Genomic DNA, 9,915 nt, shown 5'->3' on the forward strand with positions numbered 1-9,915 from the left:
TCGTTCTAGTGTATACATTCCCTATCGTGCTAGCGTACACACATTCAGTATCGTGCTAGCGTACTCACGTTCAGTATCGTGCTAGCGTACACACATTCAGTATCGTGCTAGCGTACTCACATTCAGTATCGTTCTAGCGTACACACATTCAGTATCGTACTAGTGTATACATTCACTATCGTGCTAGCATACTCACATTCAGGATCATCACGAACAGTATGTAGACGCATACGCTAAACAAGTACATGTTCACAAACACTGCTCACAGCTCAGCAATGACATTCAGGATCGTACTGTTATGTGCTCTGTTCTCATGTAGTGTGCTCTGTTCTCATGTACTTTAAGTGTGTTATATGCTTTAAGCCTGTTGTATTATCATGTGCATTTCACATGTTATGTGAAATTGTGTGATTTGTGCACTGAGTGCTGTTATCATGCGCATTAAGCGTGTTGTGTTATGTGCATTAAGCACGTTGTGTTGTGTGCAATGAGTGCTGTTATCATGTGCATTAAGCATGTTGTGTTATGTGCACTGAGTGCTGTTATCATGTGCATTAAGCATGTTGTGTTAGGAGCATTAAGCATGTTGTGTTGTGTGCACTGAGTGCTGTTATCATGTGCATTAAGCATGTTGTGTTATGTGCACTGAGTGCTGTTATCATGTGCATTAAGCATGTTGTGTTAGGTGCATTAAGCATGTTGTGTTAGGTGCATTAAGCATGTTGTGTTATGTGCATTAAGCATGTTGTGTTATATGCATTAAACATGTTGTGTTATGTGCATTAAGCGTTTTGTGTTATGTGCATTAAACGTGTTGTGTTATGTGCATTAAGCGTGTTGTGTTATGTGCATTAAACGCGTTGTGTTATGTGCATTAAACGCGTTGTGTTATGTGCATTAAGCATGTTGTGCTGTGTGCATTAAACATGTTGTGTTATGTGCATTAAGCATGTTGTGCTGTGTGCACTGAGTGCTGTTCTGTGCATTAGGTGCGTTGTTATCACGCATTCTGCCGGTATCGATTAGTGCATGCCATTGATTCCCTCTGACTGATGCACTGTGCTGTTTGCCATCGCAGAGGAGCAGTTTCTCCATAAATGAAAGAAGGGTAAAGAGAGGGGGATGGGAGAGAGAGTCCAAAGGAGAAAGAATTGAAAAAATACAACCACACAAAAATAAATAATTAAATAAGACTCTCCCAATGAAAGGCAAACACTCTTTTTCTTCTATCAAACCCAGCATCAGCTCTGTGGTACCGCCTTCCTTTTTCCCACCGGGTCCCAGGATTGGCTGGTCATTAGTGACAAGCAGCCAATGGGTGCAGGGCAAGGTGAATATACGAGAGAAGCGAGGCTGGAAAAGGGGTGGAGTAACCAAGACAGACACAGAAAGAGGGAGAGAGAGAGAGCGCGAGGGAGAGAGGGAGCGATAGAGAGAGAGAGAGAGAGAGAGGGAGACTCGGGTACGGGCAGAAACGGAGGGAAGCCGCAGACCAATCGCAGCATCGTCGCGCGCTCGCGGACCAGGCTCACTTTCAGACGGAGCTCGCTTTCGCGCGCTGACGTTCCTCCCCACGTCCATGCCAGCGGGTCCCCGCACCCCTCCCCCTCCCCCCGCTGGGCTCTCCTCCTCTTCCTCATCCTCTGCCTCCGTCTCCGGGAACCCCTGCTCTGCCGCAGCAGGAATGGGCTGCAGGCTCTCCGGGCCGCTGGCTGGCGACGGCAGTGGGGTGAGTGCTACGGGGGGGGGTGCGGGGGAGGAGAGGGTACATGCTGTACTCCATGGGGGGGGTGATTTGGAAACAATTGGGGGGGGGGGGGGGAGTGGCAGACAGTCGTAGAGGTGGCTTTTGATTCTGCTGGGGCTTTGTGGTGTGGACATCAGCTGTGACACATATGTGTAATTGGGGTGGGGGGGCACATGTGTGTAATTGGGGTGGGGGGGCACGTGTGTGCAACGGGGTGGATGGGGGGCACCAATGCTGGGGGCTGCTGGCAGGAGAGAGGGAGGAAGTGAAAGCAAAAGGAGAGAGAGAAAAAGAAAGAAAAGGTGAGGGTGAGGTGTGTGTGTGCGTGCGTATGTGTTTGTGCATGAGTGAGTGTGTGTGTATGTTTATGTGCGTGTGCGTGCGTGTATGTGTGTGTACATGAGTGTGTGTGCGTGTGTGTGCATGAGTGAGTGTGTGTGTATGTGTGTGTGTGTTTGTGTGTGTATGTGTGTGCACGAGTGAGTGTGTGTGTACATGACTGTGTGAGTTTGTATGTGTGTGTGCATGAGTGAGTGTGTGTGTGTATGTGTGTGTGTGTGCATGAGTGTGTGTTTGTGTGTGGGTGTGTGTGTGCATGTATATGTGTGTGTGTGAGTGTGTGTGTTTGTGTGTGTATGTGTGTGCATGAGTGAGTGTGTGTGTACATGACTGTGTGAGTTTGTATGTGTGTGTGCATGAGTGAGTGTTGTGTGTGGTGTGTGTGTGCATGAGTGTGTGTGTGTATGTATATGTGTGTGTGTGTGAGTGTGTGTGTTCCATCCTCAGGCGTATTCCTGGTTGTACAAGCTGCTCTGATTGGATGGGTGCATTCATGTGACTTGAAGTGAAGATAACTGAGAGTGAAAGAGGTAGCTCTGAGTAGTGCCCATCCTCCAACTCTGTCTCTCTCTTTCTATCTTTCTTTCTCTCTCTCTCTCTCTCTCTCTCTCTCTCTCTCTCTCTCTCTCTCTCTTCTCTCTCTCTCTCTCTCTCTCTCTCCCCTCTCTCTTCTCTCCGCACTTCCCTCTTCTCTCTCCTCCTCTCTCTCCTCCTCTTCTCTCTCTCTCTCTCGGAGCCTGGGGACTCCTATAGCAGTCTGAGGGCAGAGTGTTCTCTGCACACCTCCCGTCTGGACGGGCAGAGGGACTGAAAGCCGCGCGTTACTGCGTGATCCGAACCTCAGCTGTGCACTGCAACACGCTGCAGAATTCATTCACTCGGGCAAACGCGGACGAGAGAGGCATGTAGTGTTGAAAGGGAAGCATGCTGCCGCTGTGGGTCATACATCCACGCTCTGAGGCGTCACCAACGCAACGCTGCTTTCCAAAAGAGGTTTTATTGCCCCCGTCTAAGAGCCCGCACGGTGAAATGTCTTCTTGCAGAAAGGTAGCGGTCTCTCTGACGCGTTGTTGATGGTCAGGCAGAGAAAGGCTCGGTGAGCACTGTGGAAATGAGGCTAGAGGAGTCGCTCACTGTCACACTCAAACTCCCTCACAGTCCTTCTGCTACAGCTGGGAGGTAACAGGATGGACACCTGCCACCCGCCCCCCCCCCCCAAAGCACGCTGACACCCACTTCGAAGTGCACAGGATCTGTTACTAACATGCTTAAGTTCTGGCACACACGTACATGCTCCGACTAGAAAATGTCCTCTTACCCTGCGTTCAACTCGGTTGATGGGTTGCTCAAGTTTACTAGGCTGAGGGAGGGGCGGGAGCTTCTCTTTGTTTCCTCTTAGTGGTATTGTGCAACTACATATTATTGAGGAGAAATAACGGTGTCATCAAAGATGTATATCTGCCATATAGCCACATATCATCTTCTTTTCTTTCTATAGTCATGTCAGGACACTGATAAATATTTGTTATTGATTTGCCATCTCTCAGTTAGCCCTAGACACTCTCTCTCACTAGTTATGCACAACTTAAGGCTTTAGCAGACCTCTCGCTATCCATCTCACTTCAGCTGGTTCTAGCAGCAGTCTCTCCAATTTTATCTCTCTCACTAGTTAGCTGTCTAGCTAGCGATCTCTCTCTCTCCCTCACTAGCTAGCAAGCAAGCAAGTTGAAACTTCCGTCCAAGTGTCATCTTCAGGCGCTTATCCCTGTACTCTTTTTTTAAAACTTATAACACCGGGTGCGATTCTACCATGATAACTTGTTCGTCTGTTTTCCCTCACTGAGCAGAACAATAATTTGTGAAAATGGCATCATATCGGTTGGAGAAAGAGGAAGCCCAAAACTCTGATTGGCTGTCGACGATCGATGCCTGCGAAAAGTTAAACTGTGGACAACATTTTTTGGGCAACTTTTGTTGCTCAGTTGCCCCGTTGCTTGTATTGCTGGGCCTCGATCAGCTAAATAGAGAATGAATGGACTTCCGACAGCTCGGTTGATGAGTTGCTTGCTGTGTGAACGTACCGCACCGTAAGTGAAAAACACACAGCCCCTCGGGGCTGGGTCCTGAGCGGCCGAGCCGGGACGGGAGATCCGGAGGGGCCCTCTCTGTTTCCTGCACCTGAGAGCGGTTCTGTGTGTCCCTCCAGGCCAATGGGCGGCACCTGGCCCAGACCAGTCGAAGTGAGGCACAGCGCATCCTCAGTAGCTACGAGCAGCCAATCACGTGGCAGATAGAGGGATGGAGCGGGAGGGGCCACCAATCATGGCCCACATCCGACTGCAGCACCCAAACGGAACGATCCTGGGACAGTTGCCAGGGCGTAGGGGTCACAGCGGGGTCAGCCTCTAGACTAAACGCCTACATGAACAGGTACGTCTGAACACCTACGTGGACAGGTACATCTGAACACCTATGTGGGCAGGTACGTCTGAACAAATGCCTGTAATGTAATGTAATGTAACACCTACATGGACAGGTACTAAACACCTACATAGACAGGTACATCTGAACACCTACATGGACAGGTACTATACACCTACATGGACAGGTACGTCTGAACACCTACATGGACAGGTACGTCTGAACACCTACATGGACAGGTACTATACACCTACATGGACAGGTACGTCTGAACACCTACATGGACAGGTACATCTGAACACCTACATGGGCAGGTACGTCTAAACACCTACATGGACAGGTACTTCTGAACACCTACATGGGCAGGTACGTCTGAACACCTACATGGACAGGTACGTCTGAACACCTATGTGGACATGTACTGTATGTCTTAACACCTACATGGGCAGGTACATCTGAACACCTACATGGGCAGGTACATCTGAACACCTACATGGACAGGTACGTCTGAACACCTACATGGACAGGTACATCTGAACACCTACATGGACAGGTACTATACACCTACATGGACAGGTACGTCTGAACACCTACATGGACAGGTACATCTGAACACCTACATGAGCAGGTACGTCTAAACACCTACATGGACAGGTACTTCTGAACACCTACATGGGCAGGTACGTCTGAACACCTACATGGACAGGTACGTCTGAACACCTATGTGGACATGTACTGTATGTCTTAACACCTACATGGGCAGGTACATCTGAACACCTACATGGGCAGGTACATCTGAACACCTACATGGACAGGTACGTCTGAACACCTATGTGGACATGTACTGTATGTCTTAACACCTACATGGGCAGGTACATCTGAACACCTACATGGGCAGGTACGTCTGAACACCTACATGGGCAGGTACGTCTGAACACCTATGCGGACGTGTACTGGATGTCTTAACACCTACATGGACAGGCACAGTATGTTTGTGAGAGAAATACCGTGGAACTCATGATATCTGTGTGTATATATGTATGTGTGGAAATGAAATTCCTTTTATTTTTATTTAACTTTTATTTAACCAGGAAAAAACCCATTGAGATCAAAATCTGTTTTGCAAGGGGTGCTGATGATATCACGTGTGCGTATATGTGTGTGTGTGTGTGTACGTGTGCATTTGTGTATGCACGGGGCGTGCGTGTCTGCGGTGTGTCTATATGTGAGTGTGCACGCGTGCATGTGGCGTGTGTTTATATGTGTGTCTGCGTGAATGCGCGCTTACGTGTGGTGTGTGAGTGAGTGTGAGCATGTGTGTGCGTGAGTGTTTGTGTGCGTATCTGTGTGCGTGCATGTGTGCATGCAAGTGTGTGTGTGTGCTTGTATGAGTGTGTGCGCGTGCATGTGTGCATGCAAGTGTGTGTGTGTGCTTGTATGAGTGTGTGCGCGTGCGTGTGTGTGTGTTTTAGGGGGACTCATGTCTGTGTGGCCCTGTCCTCTCCAGGCCCTGCTGCGAGCATGTCACCCAGCCGCACAGTCACTACAGAGCCTGCGAGTACCTTCCCAGCTTCCCCCAGGGCGCGGAGCACTTCAGCACCCTGGGCTTCCAGGTAAGGCCCCACGGTGTGTGGGCGTGTGTGGGCGCATTGTTCCATTTCTTTGCCTTTGCGATAAAAAAAGACATTCTTTAATGTCACCGTTTGTGCTTCATTTTAAAAAAGGTTTTGGGTCCAGGCACCGTTTAGACACCGGTACCATTTCAGAAGTATCAGTTTTAGCACCACTCTCGACAAAATATAAACAACACCCACCCCCTACTCAATTAGGTTATTCTGGAATAGGTAAATTGTAAGTTGAATGGATACAAGTCATGTATGGGTTTTAGAATCGAATGGAAGAAGGGATACTAGTTAGTTTTGAATAGCATGTGGGTCCAAGGTTGATTTTTTGAGCATATCAACTATATATACTATATACTTGGGCCTGCTTTAATTCACTGGGAACAGTGCCAGTGTTCAGTGTTCAGCTGACCATGAAAGAGATTAATGGCTGAAGTGCAGGAACAAAGATCTGCAGAGGGGAGAGGGGATGCGGTGAAGGGGGAGAGAAGTTTGATGCTTGAAAGTTAGGAGCTGCAGGAGATCAGCACTGGAGACTGTGCTGAAGCTGTGGCCTACTGGTTATGTAGATGTGTTGGCATACTGCATCTCTGTTGTTTTGGGTCCAAAGTTAGATGGGAAATCATCAGCTGTAAGAGTAGAGAGAAATAAGGAAAACCAGATGACCTAACACTGATCCTTGTGGGACTCTGTACTTCTCATGACACCTCAAATCTCTCTCTCTCTCTCTCTCTCTCTCACACTGCTTTGAGTTCTTCTCTGGAGCCAATGCCATACCCATAATGAAATACCTTCTCCAATTCTTAGTTCACACTTAATTTTGACAATGAGTTTCTCGTGGTCTCTCATTTTCAACTTGTCTGTAGAATGCTTACATGCACAATTACACAGTTTTCTATAAATTGCTTGTGCTGTGGAATTGTGATTTTTATTTGACCCATTCACGTAAATACTATCCAGATAGGAAAACCTCTGTCACTGTGATTAGTGGATCCAGGGGAGCATCACCCGGAACTCTGATCTGATGAACTGATAAGACATCCATAGCCCCAGAGCATTGTGGGATAGTGGTTCACATGATTAAGTCAGTCTTCCTCCTTCTTTAGGACCCTGAACCGTCCAGCAGTACACCAAAAGAACAAGGCTGTCTGTTTGGATGTTGCGGCACAAACACAGATGAGCCCGGCAGCTTCTTCAGCCAGGTAAAACAGGTGCGGAAGCTTCCAGACAGGTCCTCTGGAATGGTTGTCATGGAAACAGATCCTTTCATGGCGGAAGGTTCTGGACAGTCCTTCCCAGTGGTGCTGGCTGAGTCTACAGCGAATATGATCTCAGTCACAGTTCATATGGGCTGGTTCACAGCTCAAGAGTCTCTGTGACTTTAGCAGGCAGCCCACACTGACATCTGTTTCACACCATGCTCAGTACTCATTAATGCTGGCTATTTGACCTGGACATGAGCTTCGTTGTGTACCATTTTGATCTGAGTTCATGACCATTGGGATTATTGGCTAATAATTATGTCCTTTGCAGTTGTCTTGTTTCCAGGGTGACTAACATTAAAATGTGCACAGCCGAATGCGTAGCGTGGGTCTCCCTAAGTCCTGTGTATGGGTGTCTTGCAGACAGAGGACGAGGAGCCTGTGCCTGTAGGATATCTGCCCCTGCTCCACGAGCTAGACAGCGGGTTGGGCTGCACCGATGGCAGCTTCCACCAGGGGGAGCTGTCGGGGCCAGAGACAGAGGAGGGTGTGGAGCTGGGTTCCCCCCGAGACCGGAGCAGCCCAGCCAGCTCGCCGTCCTCCCAGTCGCTCGTCTCCTCCGAGCTCAGCGACTCCGGCTTCTACAGCGTCAGCGCCGGGGACTTCCACCACTTCCAGAGGCTGCTGGAGAGGAAGATGCGTCTCTACCGAGCGTGTGCAAGTGGAGAGATGCAGGAAAGGGGGGGGGCCCGCTTAGACCTGCAGTCCATCCCTGAAGCCAGCCCCCCACCCAGAGATATGGGCCCGCTGCAGTTCAGGAGGGCAGGAAGCGCTCGACTCAGCAGGTGTCCCTCAGGACCTCTGTTCCCCCCGCAGCCTGGACCTTCCAGTTGCAGTACCCCCTCCTGCCTGCGGAGGGCAGCCTTGCAGCAGCATAACTCCTCTCTGGGGCTCCTGAACATCTCCCTGCGGAACTTAGACCGGAGACGGGCCAGCCACCCCTCTGAACACCAGCGCTGGCGGCCTGCCCAAGACTGTCCCCACGTCGCACAGCAACAGCACCACACTTTACCCAGAGAGCCTTGCTGCAAAGAGTTCAGGCTGGGCCACGAGGCCCTGGACAGGAAGGAGATGGCAGAGTGGGACTGGGAGAGGCAGGGAGGGAGGGAACATCAATGCCTTATACCCAGTCCCCTTCAGGAGGCCCATGAAGCCTGGTCCAAACCTGCAGGGGACCCCTACAACACACTGGGCCCTATGGGGAGCCCCTGCAGTGCACTGGGTCCTATGGGGAGCCCCTGCAGCGAGCTGGGCCCTATGGGGAGCCCCTGCAGCGCGCTGGCCCCTATGGGGAGCCCCTGCAGCGAGCTGGGCCCTATGGGGAGCCCCTGCAGCGAGCTGGGCCCTATGGGGAGCCCCTGCAGCGCGCTGGGCCCTATGGGGAGCCCCTGCAGCGAGGGCCCTGGTAGGGTGCGCATGGGAAGGAGCCAGCTACTGAAGGCGCGTGCGTTGAGACTGGCAGACGAACGCAGCGAGAACACCACGGACGAGGAGGCGTGCGAGGTGCAGACGGGCCGCTACTGCAGCCGCGCCGAGCGGCGGCGCCACCTGCTGCTGGCCCAAGAGCAGCGGCAGCGCAAGAGGAACGGTGCCAAGGGCGGGGCCTGCCAGGGGGGTGGGGCCTGTCTGGGGGGCGGGGCCTGCCAGGGGGGCGGGGCCAGCTGCAGCACAGTGCTGGAGCTCAGCCACAGGAAGCTGAGCCTCCTGAGGAACCGCAAGCTGCTGGATGACTGGACCACCGTGGAGGAGCTGCTGACCCACGGTACGCGGGCTGGCAGCCAGGAGATCCTCAGCTTCAGCCCCTTGTTGTCCGTCACCACCGTGTAGCGTCCCCGGCTGTTTGGCCACACTGTGTCGGTGTCATACCAGAGGAAGAGAGCAATCTGGTGCTTGCCCGGTCCGGGGCAATCTCTCCTCCGGACACGTGTTAGGGAGCGCACAGACATGGAGGTGCGTAGTGTTGTGGGGGTGTGCTTTCATTACAGGACTGCAGCACTTTGGAGGGACACTCTGGGTCAGATCCCACCTTCTGTATAACTGGGCTGTGTCATTTTTTCAAATGCAGAGAAGATTGCAGGTGGAACAATTTTAGAACTTTGTAGAGGGGCCACCACATGCATTTACTTCTCTTGATTGTTGTCCTTGTAGTTCTCGCTTCTGTAAAACCATTACAGAACCTAAAGTAGTTTATTATGTACAACCATTACATAAAGTAGTCTATTTAACACCTTGGCTGCAACTATAGCACCTCAGATTTTACATAGTTACAGAGATGGTCCAATCCTGTGTTCTAACATTGAAAACTCCAGCCTATTTTACTCACAGAGACCGCCTGGTAGTTCTTACCTTCAATGAAAAACATACCTAATGTAATATTCAGGCAGTTTTGACTCTTAAAACCTTGTACTTTTAAAATATTATTAGTCTAATTCAACTGCAATGTTAACTTTATAGCTTTGTTCATGTAATCATTTACATAAGTGGTTTGGCCATTTGGTTTCGTCATCCAGAAGGTTCTGTCCAA

The 9,915-nt window shown here is 50.6% G+C and overlaps 1 protein-coding gene across 1 annotated transcript; it reads left to right on the forward strand.

Annotated features, from left to right (window-relative positions):
* Positions 1-1,369: 1,369 nt before the first annotated feature.
* On the forward strand, positions 1,370-9,218 carry LOC135235088 (uncharacterized). The gene is made up of 5 exons (XM_064300283.1): positions 1,370-1,729; positions 4,293-4,516; positions 6,015-6,120; positions 7,236-7,331; positions 7,755-9,218. Exons 1-5 carry the CDS (start codon positions 1,580-1,582, stop codon positions 9,216-9,218), a joined length of 2,040 nt encoding a protein of 679 aa, XP_064156353.1. The 5' UTR covers positions 1,370-1,579.
* Positions 9,219-9,915: the final 697 nt, after the last annotated feature.

Source organism: Anguilla rostrata, chromosome 11 (genome assembly GCF_018555375.3).
Source record: "Anguilla rostrata isolate EN2019 chromosome 11, ASM1855537v3, whole genome shotgun sequence".
Taxonomy (NCBI): domain Eukaryota; kingdom Metazoa; phylum Chordata; class Actinopteri; order Anguilliformes; family Anguillidae; genus Anguilla; species Anguilla rostrata.

What these genes read in the sequence shown, in the direction of transcription:
- LOC135235088 (XM_064300283.1), top strand. Translation starts at nt 1,580, where the DNA reads ATGCCAGCGGGTCCCCGCACCCCTCCCCCTCCCCCCGCTGGGCTCTCC. An exon ending in CTAAACGCCTACATGAACAG is followed by an intron (nt 4,517 to 6,014) that starts GTACGTCTGAAC and finishes TGTCCTCTCCAG; the next exon opens with GCCCTGCTGCGAGCATGTCA. An exon ending in TCAGCACCCTGGGCTTCCAG is followed by an intron (nt 6,121 to 7,235) that starts GTAAGGCCCCAC and finishes CTCCTTCTTTAG; the next exon opens with GACCCTGAACCGTCCAGCAG.